This window comes from Aspergillus vadensis (assembly GCF_003184925.1).
Source record: "Aspergillus vadensis CBS 113365 unplaced genomic scaffold BO88scaffold_4, whole genome shotgun sequence".
Taxonomy (NCBI): domain Eukaryota; kingdom Fungi; phylum Ascomycota; class Eurotiomycetes; order Eurotiales; family Aspergillaceae; genus Aspergillus; species Aspergillus vadensis.
The window spans coordinates 237027-253195 of NW_020292042.1; the positions used below are offsets into that span (position 1 = coordinate 237027).

The following is a 16169-nucleotide window of genomic DNA, read 5'->3' on the forward strand; positions in this document are numbered from 1 at the left end:
AAGGTCTCATGGATGGTGCTAAATTTGGATATGATCCGGCTCCCGGCAAAGCTCCTGATTCTAGAACTTACTCCTTTTTCAAATAGAGGACCACGAAGAATTGGTCTCGGGGAGCATAAATATCCTAGCGCTCCCTTGGCAAAAGAAATGCGAATACCCGATATTTGAGTGGTGTATGAATATTGATAAGGAAATGATTGGAACCGGACCAGCCTTGGCCAATATTTCCGGATATGTTGGACTCGCGGAGCACAGTTGAAGGGGGCTGTTGCTGTTCTGCAAGGATATATCGGGGCGATGGTTCTAACGTAGAGTCGCATAGTGGTTAGCTAGATGGAAGTTCAAGACGCGTTCCTGAGAGCATCACGGCAGGGGAGACGGTGCACTGGGTACAGAATCATGGGTAGGGATCTGTTGGATAAAGCTACTACACCCTAGGGAAGAGCATTGAAACACCATTCCCCTAAGAATAGACAGCAGTCTCAGGGCAAATGAGCTCTCTTGACGGGAGCAGATAGTGAACAGTCGATTGAGGATTCGACTCGAATAAGAAGAAAAAAAAATAAAGTCACCACACACATACCAGTTTGCGCCGCCCCTCATGTTAGATGGAGACTCCCCCTCCGGTTGTTACTTATCCCCTCCCACGGCAATTTTGACCGAACAGCGATGTGAACTGTTGCTCCTGGTGACTTAAATGTGGTGATAGAGGTGGTCCAAAAAAAAAAATAGACGCTCGCCTAAGATTCTCGATTTGTGTGTCTGAGCGGTGTTGAAGAGGGCGGTCGGCGTACCAAGGGGACGAGTAGGTGTCGGCGAATTTGCTAGCTAATCCCAAAGCGACAATGAAGATGCTAAAAAAGAATAAAAATGAAGGGAACAGGAACAGGGACAGGGAAGAACAAAGAATTTGCGTCCGCTTGACGGGTTTCCCGAAGAAGTGGTAATAGTGATCAAAGAAACACGAGAGCGCGAGTCCGCACGGTGTTGGAGGTGTTCAGACTTGAATGTCGCAGCGACGACACATTCCTGGACGGTGTTATGCAAGCGCGGCTGTGTGTCAGGCTAAGAAGCCTCCGTTTTTTTAAGGGGGGAGTCGGTAGTGGAGATAGCGTTGCAAGGCTCCGGAATAGTTTACTGGGTGGCTTCAGAGTGCTTATGGGATTATGGAAAGCCTATCGTTTTAGTGCACAGACAACCAGATAAGTGGCAGGTGGATGGATGCCCTTGGATTTTTTGGGAAGGGAATAAAATAATAGTAATGAGAAAGAAAAAAGGATAGTGGATAATGTCTGTAATTAAAACAGGTAAGGACGGTTTAGCATGTTACTCCCTTCCTGAAGAATGAATGCTGGAAGAGGTTCTCTTACTGATCGATAGTTTCAAACTTTTAAACTTCAAGTAAAGAGCCAGATATTGGTGGGCAATAGATAAAAAAAAAGAAGTAATAATAATAATGATAATAATAATAATCTAAGAAAAATATCAAGTGAAGAATTGATGAAGCACCCTAAACCAAATTTGAGGGATTGAGGTTAAAAAGGGAAAGGAACTCGTGGCTGGTACCAGGAGGATGACGTTGGTCCAACCCACGTATTGATGGGTTAATATCTGCAATAGTCACCGAAATACCCAAGTACCTTACAGCTGGGGGAAGAGAGGGGGGCAAACTGGAAAGGTTAAACTTCCCATGGGGAGAAAATCGAGAGGCTGTCCGAAAAAGAAAGTCAAAATCCACATCCAAAATAAATTAACTCTTGACTACAAAGTATATTGTTGCTATATAATTGCTATATAACTCGCAGCTATTTCATCACTATCGAAATGAAAGACAAGAGGCCAAAGAAGGAGAGAAAAAAATGTTTTTGGAAGATTCAGCAATTTCGTTGTGTAGGTAGACTACACAAAGTGTACATAGTTAGTTATCTTTTGTGCCTGTCGGTTGGTTGCCCCTGAACACGCTACTGCGCAATAACCCTTGTGATGATGGCAACCCCGGGGCTGCAATGGCCACCTCCTGCGTGGACGGAGTACAGGCCATTGGGATATACACCGAAAGATCGGAAGGACCCATCCAAACACTCGAAGCGGTGACAATGACTGGCCAGAAAAGATCGGGTCTGGCAGTTGGTGCCTTGGGCGGGATGATGCATGCCCGGTCTAAGAGACAGCCATTGCGACCGTGGATTGGCCAACCAAGGTCCTGTGGACGGGGCTTCAGTTGCAGGGCCAAATCAGAAGCACCCGGGAGACACGAGTACCTGACGCGGAGGCCCATCACAGCAGTTGAGTGGCACCTTATCTGGCTGCTTAGTATGCAGTAGTCCAAGAGTCTTATGGCACTAAAAGTATTCTGTCGGCTCCGCAGACGGTCGCCATTGCTGCGTGGGTTATTTCCGACGTCTTCATGGTGAGAAAGAAAAAAAAAATAAAAAAAAATTCTTTGTTGTTTGTTCATAAAGTGTCTGATTGTATAGGTTAAAAATTATGTCTGAATATTGAACTCCCATCAAATGGTCTGATTCTTGAAGCTGTATGGGAGGTCAACCATGGTTCAGTCAAGACAAATTTGATACAGTCAGTGGGGATGGTAGGGAAAAGAGGAATTAATGCGTACTCGGTGCCTGGATAGTGTACCCCGTACCCAGGTACTACTGACTTCCTAGGCACCGTTGAACGAATAAGTAATGGTTATCATTGTCTTATTGCCCCGCTTTACCAATGACATTTATAGCACCAAAGCACCAAATGTCTACACTTTCTGGTTGTGCCTCTTATTATGTACGGTACATTCCGGATGGCTAAATATAGACAAGGGGAAGAAAAAAGAAAGCAAGAGAGCCCTGGCGAGCAGGTTTACGTCCCTGGAACTGTCATTTTGAAAAACGCGCTCCTTTTTGTAAGCAATGCTGGACTGAAAACAAAACATACTTTGGCGCTTCCATGTGTGAAGTATATTCCGGTAATTCCACGGGGCATTATACGCTGCCACAGAGAGCACGCGGCTTCCCCCCTCTGGTGGTCTAGCGCTTCGTTGCAGTGGTGGAGAAATCAGCTCAACCCTTCCGGTTAGCAAAGGTAGCGTGCTCTCCCTACCGCTTTAGTACTCCACGACAACCGACTGCTTTTGACATAAAATAATCAAATGGAACTTATCATCAATGTGGACTGCTGAGGGTCATGCACCTCATGGCACTTATGCGAAAGCGTTATGGGCGTTGCCCGTTTAGCGATTTCTGCCTGGAGCCTAGATAATCTGCTAGTACTAGTAAAATATATACATAGTAGTATCTAGTTTAGTCGACGGCATACTTACACGTGGGACAATGAAAGACTCATATGACTACTACGCCATACCGAGTCAATAGCCCGGCACTACGTAATTATGCCTAGCTAGTACTATCGGAGTAGAGAAAGACAGAACCCACATTCCCCATTCATACCTGCAGTTCTGCACCTGGTGCTCATCATCACAAGGATCCCTCTTACGCTCGGTAGAAACCTTCGATACTACCTGCCTACCTTGGACTTACATGCATTTGACAAATTTGATTGACATTGCCACCAACTTACTTTGTACCTAGACCAGAGTGGGACGCGGGAGCCCGGCCTCCATGGCATCGGCACAAGGGCCAGCCACCGAACATTTCAGAGCGAGCAGGGACCCAGGGGCAAGCAGTCTTTGGCGCTCAGGGGTTTCACACCGCTGTCCGTGGGAGACGGCGATCCTGCCCTAAACGCCAGGCTGAAACAATGGGCCCCGCTTTTTGGCCCAGCGGCTTTCCCGGTGGCGCTTGATCACGTGATGGTCAGCCCTCCCTCTCGTCACCAACCGCCCTCCACCACACACACACTTTTTCCCCGAAGCTTGCTTTTTCCCCCTCCTCCCAGCTTCCCAAGTCGTCCACGACTAACCTCCAAAGACACCTCATACTAACCTCACCTGCAGTGAGGGGGACACGTGCAGCGGTTGCCTCCCTTGACGACCCTGTGTTTGCCACCCCCAAAGCTTCGAGCCTGCTTCTCCGCCTTGATCGCCCTTGTGTTGGCAGGCACAAGCTTCGTGGCCTTGGTCGGAACAGCGCATAAGGCTACCTTCCTAGCGCGAGCAGGAAGCTTTTCCCTAGTCCGAAGCTCAACCACTAATCACACTGCTTTCAGCCAGCAATCCGATCACAAAAATGTCCTTGGTTTCGGGTCCTGGTAGGGCTGCTGGGACTGAATCCAGCTTGAACCTTAGTGTCGAAAGACATGTGGATTACATCAAGAACTTGGACAGCGTGCGTCATTCTTACTATAACCATGGTTCTTCTCTTCATGATGGGGAAGATGGTTGACAGGTGATGCTAGAGGAGGGATGAGCTAGAATATTGGCTTACAGAACACCTTCGCCTGAATGGGGTGTATTGGGGCTTGACAGCTCTACATCTCCTTGGCCGTCCCGATGTCCTTCCTCGTGAAGATACCATCGACTTCGTTCTCTCGTGTCAACGGGAGAACGGAGGCTTCGGAGCAGCTCCGGGCCATGATGCACACATGCTGTACACAGTGTCGGCAGTGCAAATTCTCGTAACCCTAGACGCGGTAGATGAGCTGGAGAAGCGCGGTCTAGGAGGGAAAGAGAAGGTTGGCACTTTCATCGCAGGGCTACAGGACAAAGACACTGGCGCTTTCATGGGTGATGAATGGGGTGAAAGAGATACACGCTTTCTGTATGGCGCGTTTAATGCACTCTCCCTTCTTGGGCTTCTTCACACAGTTGATGTACCCAAGGCCATTTCCTATGTCCAGCAGTGTGAGAACTTGGACGGTGGCTATGGCATCCATCCTGGAGCTGAGTCACATGCCGGTCAAATCTTCACTTGCGTAGGAGCTCTGGCCATTGCCGGACGACTGGACTTGGTAAACAAGGACCGTCTTGGGGGCTGGCTCAGCGAAAGACAGGTCGAAAATGGTGGTCTGAACGGAAGGCCCGAGAAACTACCCGATGCATGCTATAGCTGGTGGGTTGGAGCTAGCTTGGCTATGATCGACAAACTCCACTGGATCGATAGTGGCAAGCTCTCTGCTTTCATCTTGCGCTGTCAGGTATGTTATCCCTTTCGCCATGGCCTTGCCGGCATGGCGCTGACGCAATTAGGATTCGGAGGCTGGGGGCATCGGAGACAGACCAGGCAGCATGGTAGATGTGTTTCATACCCATTTTGCCATCGCTGGTTTGAGTCTGTTGAAGTTCAATGGCATCCAAGAAGTAGATCCAGTCTAGTGAGTTATGCAACCTGCGCAATGCAAGAGTGCGGATGGCTAACCTTTTTGTTTAGTTGTATGCCGAAGGCAATTACACAGAAATATCTGCAACGGTAATCTTTGGCTGTATGATGACATCACACCTCTTGAGTACTTTTTCTTGACGTAGGCCTTACCTCCTGCAATCTAATAACCCGTTTTTCTTTATCTCCATGGATTATGGGATACAAGGCAGGAGAATAGTGATTGGCACTGTGACTTATTTCCGCTTCATACCCCCTCACAATAGCCTTACGGAAAGGCTGTTAAGACACAGTGGCACATGAACCGTAATTATAGTCAAGACATACAGTAGCTAGTTAATCAACATGGAAGATGAATGAAATTCGTTGTATCCTTAAAAGTTAAATGATAAAGTCTCGAAGTGATTAGTGTCTGTATCGTAGCCATAATTCACCCAATGCTTCTTGATAATGCCAGATGCTAAACGCATGCCGTCCGTTTCGTCTGCAACCACAAAAAGACCATGGCCATCATAACGTTTACTAGCCATGTAGCAAACGTTTATCTTGACTGAGACATTGGTTGATTCGTGGTCCTTTCCTTGCTGCTAGTTGATTATTCAAATAAGAATACACTTTCGAAATCCCAGTAGTAGAGCTCGGGCTCTCGGAATGGCCAAGATATATATATTATCATGTCAACTGTGGTAGTATGTAGTATAGTAGTTCAATAAGCGGTACTAGTACTCTGCCAACTTAATTTTTGGCTCCTAGTTCCCAGTCTTCGGACGTACTAGTTTATAGAATACAGATAGAATGTTAAATTGGCTTACGGTGATGCCTCTCACACTGATTGCACCGGAACTATGAATTGTGTGATTGATAATAGGACTGTGTATCATACATAGATACGGTTCCCGTGTCTATGCTGAAGTATTGTGTTCCACCTACCCATAAAAATGAAACTACTGTGCTGACCACATTCTAGTATTTAAATCATTTTGTATTGGGGTCGCCCATTGAAATCCCCAAATCAGAGGTCTTGCAATTGGTATGAGTGTCAACTATGATCAATCGATTGGCCTACTGTATTTGCTACCATATCTGTATTGATACCTGCCTGCCTGGAGCGAGCTGGTCTTGGTAGCTCTTTCTCCAATTGTGAAATAACAGTGAGAAAGTCAGCCGGGCAGGTCCCCCATCTTCCTGTAGCGCCTCTTCTTTTGGAGCTTCTCATCCATTCCTTCCGAGGCCGGCCTCTCACATCTGTTGTTGATAGAAACTTCTCCTTGTTGTTTCCTTAGATATATTTTCCAAAATCAGGAGCCGGTCCCTATTACACCACTTTCCGAAATGGATGCAGCTGCACTTTTGTGCAATATCTGCCCCAAGCGGCCCACATTCAGCGATGTATCGCACTTGCTTACCCATATCTCGTCAAAGGCTCACTTGTCCCACTATTTTAAACTTCAAGTACGCAGTCATCAAGAGAAGCAAGCAGTAGCCTTGCTACATGAATATGACAGATGGTATAAGAGAAACAATTTGGCCAAGTTGCTCTCGGATCGGATGTCCTCGAAAGAAGCCCGCAAGAAAAAGATACACGAAAAGTCATATACGGAGAGCGAGACTGATAATGCTACAGTGCCAGTATCCACTGCAAGTCCTTCATTCCAGAACCCACTGCCTGATTATCTGGATCCGCGTCTCTCTCGTTCGTATGTCATTGCGGAACCTGAGACTGAGGACATGAGCACGCCATACTCTTCAGCAAATGCCGCTTCTAGTGACCCGTCGTATAATCTCATGCATACTTACCCCGGACTGGAAGACCACTCGCTGGCCCCAGTAACCTCACCGACAAAAACATCACAGGCTCTTTGCAGCCCCTGGAAGCAAGAACCACTGCAGAGGGCGGAGGACGAGGACATCCCGGTGCAAACCGCATTGTACTGGGCAAAGGCAACGGACAACGAAGCAAACGTGACTCCCCAGCCATCCAACCAATACAGCTGCGATCCATTTGTTGACGATAATGAAACTGACAGCATTTACTTTCCCACCATAAATGAGATGGAGAAGGAAAGAGCAGATGAGATAGCCAGACTGAAGGGTGTGCTGTGGCCTGGAATGGATATATTTGACTCGGCTACCGAACAGATGAGACGCAGACGCAATCAGAAGAAAGACGAAAGCATCTTGAAGCTCATGGAAAAGACGTCCCTTTGTGTGGAGCCCACAGAGCTTGTCTTTTCCCCTACCGGGATTTTACGGAAGCAGCGTGTGATCTCAGGTAATGTTGAGGACAGCAGCCCTCTCAAAGGGGAGACGCCCATTCCCAAACGTCGAGCAAATCGCCCCAAAAGGGTCCTCTCTCAAGTTGATCCTAACATCCAACGTGGGCAAAGTAGGAAACGAACCAGAAGGACTACCAAGCGCATGGAGAAACTGGTGGATAGAGATACAAGAGGAAGAGATTCACAAATCCCCAAGGGATCCCTAGGGCCTCAGCGGCTGCTTCGATATGGCAGTCGCGGGGATGACATGGACGAATTTGAATTATCCTTCAAGGGGACAAAGCTAAAACCTCGCACTGGATTCACCGTCTTTCACGATAGACCAAGTCAGTGTAATGCTGGTTCTACGGATCATAATCATGGCGATGGAACTCATGCTGTGGCGTCGGCTCCCTCTCATCCTCTATACCTCCTCAAGGATTTCACACTTCATCATGATGCTTATCCACTATCACCTGGTGACCAATCTGCCGCAGGGGCTGGACGAGCGCATGATTTGGCCATGGACAAAGAGAACATTGAACCACTCCTGGATGTTCGTGGCCGTATTGATCCTCTGATGGACTGGCAGTCCCCTTCCCTCACGGAGCATTTGACCAGCGGAATCTGTTACCCACCGCAGTACTTTTTTGGAGATCCTCGACCAGCCGGCTTCAGATCGTTCGAAAACCAGGAAAGTCCCACTGGATACTCGTTCAACCCTTTGGCCGTTTCACTCTCTGGTTTGCCCGCCGACGATGGTCCGATGTATACTCCAAAACCGGAACATAGATCGAACAACCAATATGAAACACAGCTTGGCTCACCCGAGTCAACAATTTCGGACATTGATGAAAGCGAGTTTGGTCGACTGTACCTGGACGGGACCTCGTTCTAAGTTCTGGTCCTCGCCTGTGTGGCCTGAGTTGAGTTCGGTTTCTGCGTGTCGAACTATATCTTTATATGGCCCCTGCACAATCTTAGTCGACTTCGGAACCAAAATTGACATGGCTTTGTAGCTTTCTTTGCATTGCCTAATATACAAGCACACCCATTATGTGGTATAAATACTTGAATGGTTAGTACTGCATTGGGGTCAAACTCAATGGTAGCCGCTATACATTGACTGTCGGACGACGCCCCTTGACACTGTATACTAGTATGTTATAATGTATAATAACTCCAATAACGTCATGTTTACACCAAGAAAAAGACAGGGGGACGAGGAGAGAGAAAGTGTATACTCCGCTCGATGCCTCGAAGTAGTTCAGTGATTGTTTCTGCCTCAGGCATAAAGATTATATCATCTTCAAGTGCAATTAAGGGAACTACGCGTGACGGGCGTGACGGAGCTCCTCCACGCGTCAAGGTCCCCGACCCGCGGATACGCATTTGACGCTGAGGCGAATACTTTGGCTCCGGATACCGTTTGATGCGATTTGATTGATGTCTGATATATGAATACTGAGGTCCTAGGTTGTTATCGGACTCTAGGGCGCGACCAGCAGGCGCTACCGCCACCGCGAACCCTTTCCCCTCGGTGTTGCTAAGATAATTTGCCTCGGCGACTGTCAGTGGTTTCGACCACGAAGAGAAAATGCCTCTTCCCTCATCACAGACTTCTTCGTCACCGGGAGTGAAGCGGAAGCAGTCAACCCTCGCGAGCTTCTTCACGAAGAAACCACAAACAGCTCAACACTCTCCAGTCAATGTTGTTGAAGAGAAAAGCCCAGCCGCAACCCCCAAGAAGGCGGATAGTCAGGAACGAGCGCCAAAGAAGGATACCGCCCTGACCGATGATGAGGAGGATGACATAGTGGCACCGGCCCCTAAAAGAGTTAGAACAAATGGCCTTCACATCGCAAGCAAAGAAGAGGTTCCGAATTCAACATCCACTACAGAGCGACCCCCGGCGTTGACTGGTAGCCAGAGGACTGAGATTTTCAAGTTCAGCAGATCACCTGCGGTGAACACTGGAGCAGAAGGGCCACAAGCGGCAGGTGAACTTGAGGCTAGACAAAGACAGAAGGAGAGAGAAGCGTTACACCAGAAGTTCGTTCGGAAATTGGGTGGTGCGGACTGCCTCATTGGCATTGGTAGAAATGCTATCAGCGAAGCTACACCCGAGGAGGGGGCTGAGGCCGAAGATGAGGAGGAAGCAGCACCACCTCCTGCCAAGGGCAAAGCTGCTGCAAAGAAAGGCGGAAGCAAGCTCACTCCAATGGAGAAGCAGGTCATCGACATCAAGCGCAAGCATATGGACACCGTCCTAGTAGTTGAAGTCGGCTACAAATTCCGATTCTTTGGTGAAGATGCGAGGGTCGCCGCAAAGGAATTGTCTATAGTCTGTATCCCTGGAAAGCTAAGATTTGACGAACGTAAGTATGGTTCCGTCGCCTCCTTTCCATCTTCTACTTTAATCGTGAATCGTGCCTAACGTAGGTCTTGTCAAATCTAGATCCTTCAGAAGCACACCTCGATCGTTTCGCGTCCGCTAGCATACCGGTTCACAGATTACACGTTCATGTAAAGCGCCTCGTTGCCGCGGGTCATAAGGTCGGCGTCGTGAGACAAATCGAGACTGCTGCTCTGAAAGCAGCGGGCGATAACCGCAATGCGCCTTTCGTGCGCAAACTCACGAACTTGTACACCAAGGGTACCTATATCGACGATGCGGAAGGCTTAGAAGGGCCTATGCCTGCAGCATCCGGTGGCGCCTCACCAGCAACCGGCTACCTGCTGTGCATTACCGAGACAAATGCAAAGGGCTGGGGAAATGATGAGAAGGTTCAAGTGGGGATCGTAGCTGTCCAGCCGGCTACAGGAGATATTGTTTATGACGACTTCGAAGACGGATTCATGAGGAGTGAAATCGAAACGAGGTTGCTACATATTGCACCCTGCGAGCTTTTGATTGTTGGCGAGCTTTCCAAGGCTACTGAGAAGCTCGTTCAGCATCTCTCCGGCAGCAAGTTGAACGTCTTCGGGGACAAGACCCGCGTGGAAAGAGTGCCTAAGTCGAAGACTGCCGCCGCGGAATCACACAGCCATGTCTCCAGCTTTTATGCAGGAAAGATGAAGACTGCCAGTGCTGCAGATGACGCGCAGGCAAGTAGCCTACTTCAAAAGGTGCTCAATTTGCCAGAGCAAGTGACTATTTGCCTTTCGTCCATGATTGAGCACATGAAAGAATACGGCTTGGAATATGTTTTCGAGTTGACCAAATACTTCCAACACTTTTCCTCCAGATCACACATGCTTCTGAACGGGAACACTCTGATGAGCCTCGAGATCTACCAAAATCAAACGGACCATACGACTAAGGGCAGTCTCTTCTGGACGCTTGATCGGACTCAAACGCGGTTTGGACAGCGCATGCTCCGGAAGTGGGTAGGACGCCCTCTGCTAGATAAGTCGAGGCTGGAAGAGAGGGTGAACGCCGTTGAAGAGCTGAAAAATCCAGAAAAGACGGTAATGGTAGAGCGGCTCAAGGCGTTGCTTGGAAAGGTCAAGAGCGACTTGGAAAAGAGCTTGATCCGGATCTATTACGGCAAGGTTAGTTCTTCGTCTCTATTTTTTATCACTTGAATAAAGACTAATAAAACAACCAGTGTACTCGACCAGAACTCCTCACCGTTTTGCAGACGATGCAAATGATTGCGCAGGAATTCTCTGACGTGAAATCACCTGCGGATACCGGTTTTGCGTCTGCTGCCATTAATGAAGCGATCACTTGTCTCCCTACGATCCTGGAAGACGTTATAGCTTTTCTGGACAAGATTAATATGCATGCTGCGAAGAGTGATGATAAGTATGCCTTCTTTCGCGAAGCCGAAGAGACAGAAGATATCAGCGACCAAAAGCTTGGCATTGCAAGTGTTGAACACGAGCTTGAGGAGCATCGCTCTGTTGCTGCCCAGAAGCTTGGGAAGAAGACGGTCGAATACAAGTCTGTTGCGGGAATTGATTATTTGATTGAAGTCGAGAACAGCTCGGCTTCCATTAAACGTGTGCCTGCATCATGGGTGAAAGTGAGCGGCACCAAGAAAGTATCAAGGTTTCATACGCCGGAAGTCATTCAACTCATGCGACAGCGTGACCAGCACAAAGAAGCGTTGGCCGCGGCTTGTGACAAGGCTTTCATATCCCTTCTCGCTGATATAGCAACCAAGTACCAACCCTTCCGGGATAGTGTGCAGGCATTGGCCACGCTTGACTGCCTGATAGCTCTGGCGACTATAGCCAGTCAACCGGGATACGTGAAGCCCGAATATACGGACCATACGTGCATCCAAGTGGACCAGGGACGTCACCCAATGGTCGAGCAGCTACTGTTGGACAGTTATGTGCCAAACGACATCGACTTGGACAGCGACAAGACACGCGCTCTCCTGGTCACCGGACCCAACATGGGCGGAAAGTCCAGTTATGTACGACAAGTAGCGCTCATCGCCATCATGGGGCAAATAGGCTCTTATGTTCCCGCGCAGTCGGCCAAACTCGGTATGTTGGACGCTGTATTCACACGCATGGGTGCTTTCGACAACATGCTAGCTGGCGAGTCTACTTTCATGGTCGAGCTTTCCGAGACCGCAGACATCCTCAAGCAGGCGACTCCACGGTCACTTGTCATTCTGGATGAACTGGGCCGAGGCACATCCACGCATGATGGTGTTGCAATTGCACAAGCTGTCCTTGACTACATGGTACGGTCGATTCGAAGCCTTACGCTCTTCATCACCCATTATCAACACCTTTCTTCAATGGTCCATACCTTTGCAGACGACGAACTACGCAACGTGCACATGCGGTTTACCGAATCAGGTACCGGAACAGACGAAGAGATCACCTTCCTCTACGAAGTAGGTGAGGGCGTGGCACACCGCAGCTACGGGCTGAACGTCGCCCGATTAGCAAACCTGCCAGGGCCATTGCTGGATCAAGCCCGGCAGAAGAGCAAAGAATTGGAGGAGAAAATCCGCCGGCGGAAACTGGCTGGTCTTGTGACAGCCGTCGGAGAGGTCATGGAAGGCTCCAAGGATGGAAATATGATTGAGCGCCTCATCAGCAGCGCAGAGCAGCTGTAATAAGCGTATTGATGTGTCTTATTGCTTTCTATCGAGATGAGCGTATTGGCGTTGCATGATCAAAAGTATTAGGCTTTAGACATAGATTTATGAATATCAAATGACTCGTGATAAGCGGGGTCTCCACAAAGCTGTTTCGTTCGTCTTCTACACGTAGGGCAGTGATATCTACGATGGGTAACAGGCAGAATGGACATGAATCGTAGGCCAGGACTCACTCACGAGACGCCGACATAAGGTATAGTGTCCCCGCAGACCATATTCCCCTAATACACACCACCTAAGATCCAAACCGAGCAAGTTCACACAAAGGTCCATCCGATTCGAAGTGCATCGTGCATACAACACGAGGGAGAAAAAAATTAAGAAGAAAAAGGGGGTAATCTAGACAGAGACTTGATGAATAGAAGATCACCTCGCGCCCGTGGGGATTTCAAATTTTTTTCCTTCGTTTTTTGTATTTCAGGTTGATAGCCTCGTTTTTTTCTCTCTTGTTTCTCTCTCACTTTCGCTCTATATGAAGCCCAGTAGTAGGAAATATGAGTCTGGACACACAGGAATGATAAGAAGAAGAAAACAACAAAAGAATTTTGTCAAACGAAGCCATAACAACCCGGATGCCGCATCAGCCCATAAGATAAGATAGTTCTTCTTTTTTTGCCTTCCCGACCAGACCTCCCAGAATAATCATTTCCAACGCAAGCAAGGGTACATAGCCTCGAGAGGGAAAAAGATGTTGACGAAAACTCGGAGTTGTTGGTAAAGGAAATTAACGGAGACGGCGGGCCTCGCGTTCGGACTCGAGCAGGCAGAGGATGTCGTCGACCTTGACTGTTTGCGACGAAGAAGGGTTTGGTTAGCTTGATGTGCCATACATGGGTTTGTTCTGGAGATGACGGAGCGACTGGTTGGTTGGCTGGATGGACTGAATGCGATATTTCTTTCCCCGTTGAGTTGAGATTATCCCGCGATACTGCTTATTCCTCTATTCCCCCTCTTCAGTTCCTGCGTGCGTCCTGTTGGGTTTTGGAGATTGGTACTGTTTGCTGATAGAATCGTGGGTGTTGTTGATTTCCGATGCGTGCGCACATTTTCATTCACTCTTTGCCATTCTTCTCGCGGGATTCTTCTCTTCGAGGGGAAATAATTCGATTCGGTCCAACCAGTGCCACCACCATAACCGTAGGAGATGTATATCATCAATTGTGATCAACGGAGAAATCGCATACCTGGGCCCTTGACGTTACGGATGATGCTGCGGGAAGTGTCGTCCATGAACTCGACGCGGACCTGGGTGACACCACCACGGGATCCTATAAAATAAAATGCTCGTTAGAATATTCTCTCAAGCCAAAGGTACCGATCCACACGCCATCGCGGAAACACCGCAATTTGTATATATCCCAGGCGAAAGGCATCGAAATTCGATATATTGAGAAATTCACGACGTACCGGTACGGCCGAGGACACGGGTGACCTTGACGAGCTTAGCGGGCTGCTTGGCGGAATCCATCTTGGAGTTGGGCTTGACGACAGCGAAGGACTGACGGGATGCGTGAAGATGGCGTTTGGGGGGGTTGGCAGAAGTTGAAGCCGTTCGTGAAAATCGATGGATTTGCGGCTTGTGTGGGTTGGGTTTCTGTTTTGGGCTAAAGGCGAGGGCTCAGGGCTAATGTGGCCTGAGCCGTCAGGCAGTCAACTAAGGCTGGAATGTCAGGCCGGTGATGAGGTAATCGACTTCCTTGTAGCCCGATATATGAGGCAGAAGTGTCAGGCAGCAAGTAACCCTGAATCTTGCTGGCCTGAGGTATCTGTGAAATGCGGGCCCCTCCGATGACGGGATTTCAGACTCTTTTCTGCGGCATCTTCTTCCTCTTCCGCTACGCTGCTTATTCCCCCCCTCTTCCTCTCCCTCTCTCTTACCTCAGCTTAACTCTTGTTTTTCTGTTCGCAATACCCTTTTTAGGATATTCGACAGTCTCTTGGATCTTGGATCTATCTCTAATTCTTCAATTGCTCCCTTTCTTTTCTTCCCTGTCATCTCCAATTCCTTGCCGGTTTACCCCGCGCCGTTGATCGTCAGTATGGATCTCGTCAACCAGTGAGTCAATTGCCCCGTAGCAAGCATTGAACCCCACGATCGCAGCATGCTATTCACTCTATACATATATAATTACTAACATATCCCCTACAGCCTCGAAGGAAGACTGCTCTTCGCTGTCCCCAAAAGCAAGTTCCCGCCATGACTCACTCTCCCTGACCGCAAAGCACCCCCCATACCCACCAATGGCCTCTAAACCAAGCACCGGACTAACGCCTGTCTTGCCGTGAACAGAGGGCCGTCTTCAACAAGCTACGCTGGACCTCCTGGCCGGCTGCGACATCCAGTTCCGTCGCGAAACCCGCCTGGACATCGCCCTGGTCAAGAACCTTCCCATCGCCCTCATTTTCCTTCCCGCCGCAGATATCCCCACCTTCGTCGGTGAAGGCCGTGTTGATCTCGGTATCACCGGTCGCGACCAGATCGCCGAACACGATGCGCTGCTGCCCCGCGGCGAAGTCTCGAACGTGGAGGAGGTCATGGACCTTGGCTTCGGCGGCTGCAAGCTCCAGGTGCAGGTCCCGGAGAAGGGCGACATCACTGAGGCCAAGCAGCTGATTGGCCGGAACATCGTCACCAGCTTTACTGCTCTCACTGAGGCGTTCTTTGCCAAGCTCGAGGGCAAGAGCGATGCTGACAAGAGCGAGCTCAGCACTAAGATCAAGTACGTCGGCGGCAGTGTTGAGGCTGCTTGCGCTCTGGGCGTTGCCGACGGCATCGTCGATCTTGTTGGTATGATCAATGATCCTCGTTCGCAGCATTATTTTACCTTTTAGCGACTAACCAAGCCCGCAGAGTCTGGTGAGACCATGAAGGCTGCTGGTCTCAAGGCCATCGACACCGTCGTCGAGACCATCTCCGTCCTGGTCAAGTCCAAGAAGACCCAGAACCCTCTGGTTGACCTGATCGCTTCCCGTATCCGCGGTGTCATCAGTAAGTTCCTACCATATTCTTCTTCATATCACCCGATCAGCCCTATTGACTCATCTCCCCTCTGCAGCCGCCCAAAAATACGTCCTGTGCCAGTACAACATCCCCCGCGGAGAACTGGCCACCGCCTCCAAGATCACCCCCGGCAAGCGCGCACCCACGGTGACCGCCCTGGAAGAAGACGGCTGGGTTGCCGTCAGCTCGATGGTCGAGAAGAAGAAGATCGCGACGGTCATGGACGACTTGACCAAGGTTGGCGCAACGGATATTCTGGTCCTGAACATCGCCAACTCGAGAACGGGTTAACGTGAAGCCGAATATGTTATCTCGCTGCTTTCTTCTTATTTTCATTTCTTCTCTTCTTGTCATGTATAGGGCGCGCTTTTCACTTCTTTCGCATTTATATTTTCTTTTCTTATGATCAAAATATTATCGGCATTCTAGATGGTTAGACAGACGGGTATAATCGAGTTCATGAGATACGGTTCATTGATTAATATTGATGTCTATCCCATGTGTATGATGT

General features: G+C 49.1%; 7 protein-coding genes across 7 annotated transcripts; 4 read left to right on the plus strand and 3 right to left on the minus strand.

The window, feature by feature from the left end:
• Window positions 1–1761: 1761 nt before the first annotated feature.
• Window positions 1762–2572, minus strand: BO88DRAFT_204376 (uncharacterized protein). Its single transcript, XM_025701881.1, has one exon. It carries the CDS (start codon window positions 2456–2458, stop codon window positions 1919–1921), a length of 540 nt encoding a protein of 179 aa, XP_025565798.1. The 5' UTR covers window positions 2459–2572; the 3' UTR covers window positions 1762–1918.
• Window positions 2573–4181: 1609 nt separating this feature from the next.
• Window positions 4182–5633, plus strand: BO88DRAFT_359658 (Rab geranylgeranyltransferase subunit beta BET2; the record flags this gene model as incomplete). The annotated part of the gene is made up of 4 exons (XM_025703832.1): window positions 4182–4280; window positions 4351–5088; window positions 5141–5265; window positions 5322–5633. 4 exons carry the CDS (start codon window positions 4182–4184, stop codon window positions 5362–5364), a joined length of 1005 nt encoding a protein of 334 aa, XP_025565799.1. The 3' UTR covers window positions 5365–5633.
• A 969-nt stretch (window positions 5634–6602) lies between these two features.
• BO88DRAFT_441681 (uncharacterized protein) lies at window positions 6603–8423 on the plus strand (the record flags this gene model as incomplete). Its single annotated transcript, XM_025709898.1, has 1 exon — window positions 6603–8423. The coding sequence occupies one exon, from the start codon at window positions 6603–6605 to the stop codon at window positions 8421–8423; it is 1821 nt and encodes a 606-aa protein (XP_025565800.1).
• A 210-nt stretch (window positions 8424–8633) lies between these two features.
• BO88DRAFT_204417 (uncharacterized protein) lies at window positions 8634–9020 on the minus strand. Its single transcript, XM_025701882.1, has one exon. The coding sequence runs from the start codon at window positions 8915–8917 to the stop codon at window positions 8723–8725; it is 195 nt and encodes a 64-aa protein (XP_025565801.1). The 5' UTR covers window positions 8918–9020; the 3' UTR covers window positions 8634–8722.
• On the plus strand, window positions 9021–13066 carry msh3 (mismatch repair protein MSH3). Its single transcript, XM_025701883.1, has 3 exons — window positions 9021–9903; window positions 9984–11080; window positions 11137–13066. Exons 1-3 carry the CDS (start codon window positions 9123–9125, stop codon window positions 12610–12612), a joined length of 3354 nt encoding a protein of 1117 aa, XP_025565802.1. The 5' UTR covers window positions 9021–9122; the 3' UTR covers window positions 12613–13066.
• Window positions 13067–13381: 315 nt separating this feature from the next.
• Window positions 13382–14125, minus strand: BO88DRAFT_333716 (40S ribosomal protein eS28; the record flags this gene model as incomplete). The annotated part of the gene is made up of 3 exons (XM_025702774.1): window positions 13382–13443; window positions 13842–13925; window positions 14065–14125. 3 exons carry the CDS (start codon window positions 14123–14125, stop codon window positions 13382–13384), a joined length of 207 nt encoding a protein of 68 aa, XP_025565803.1.
• A 373-nt stretch (window positions 14126–14498) lies between these two features.
• BO88DRAFT_402313 (ATP phosphoribosyltransferase) lies at window positions 14499–16104 on the plus strand. Its single transcript, XM_025706070.1, has 5 exons — window positions 14499–14713; window positions 14807–14841; window positions 14948–15445; window positions 15509–15646; window positions 15714–16104. Exons 1-5 carry the CDS (start codon window positions 14697–14699, stop codon window positions 15947–15949), a joined length of 924 nt encoding a protein of 307 aa, XP_025565804.1. The 5' UTR covers window positions 14499–14696; the 3' UTR covers window positions 15950–16104.
• The last annotated feature ends 65 nt before the right edge of the window (window positions 16105–16169 follow it).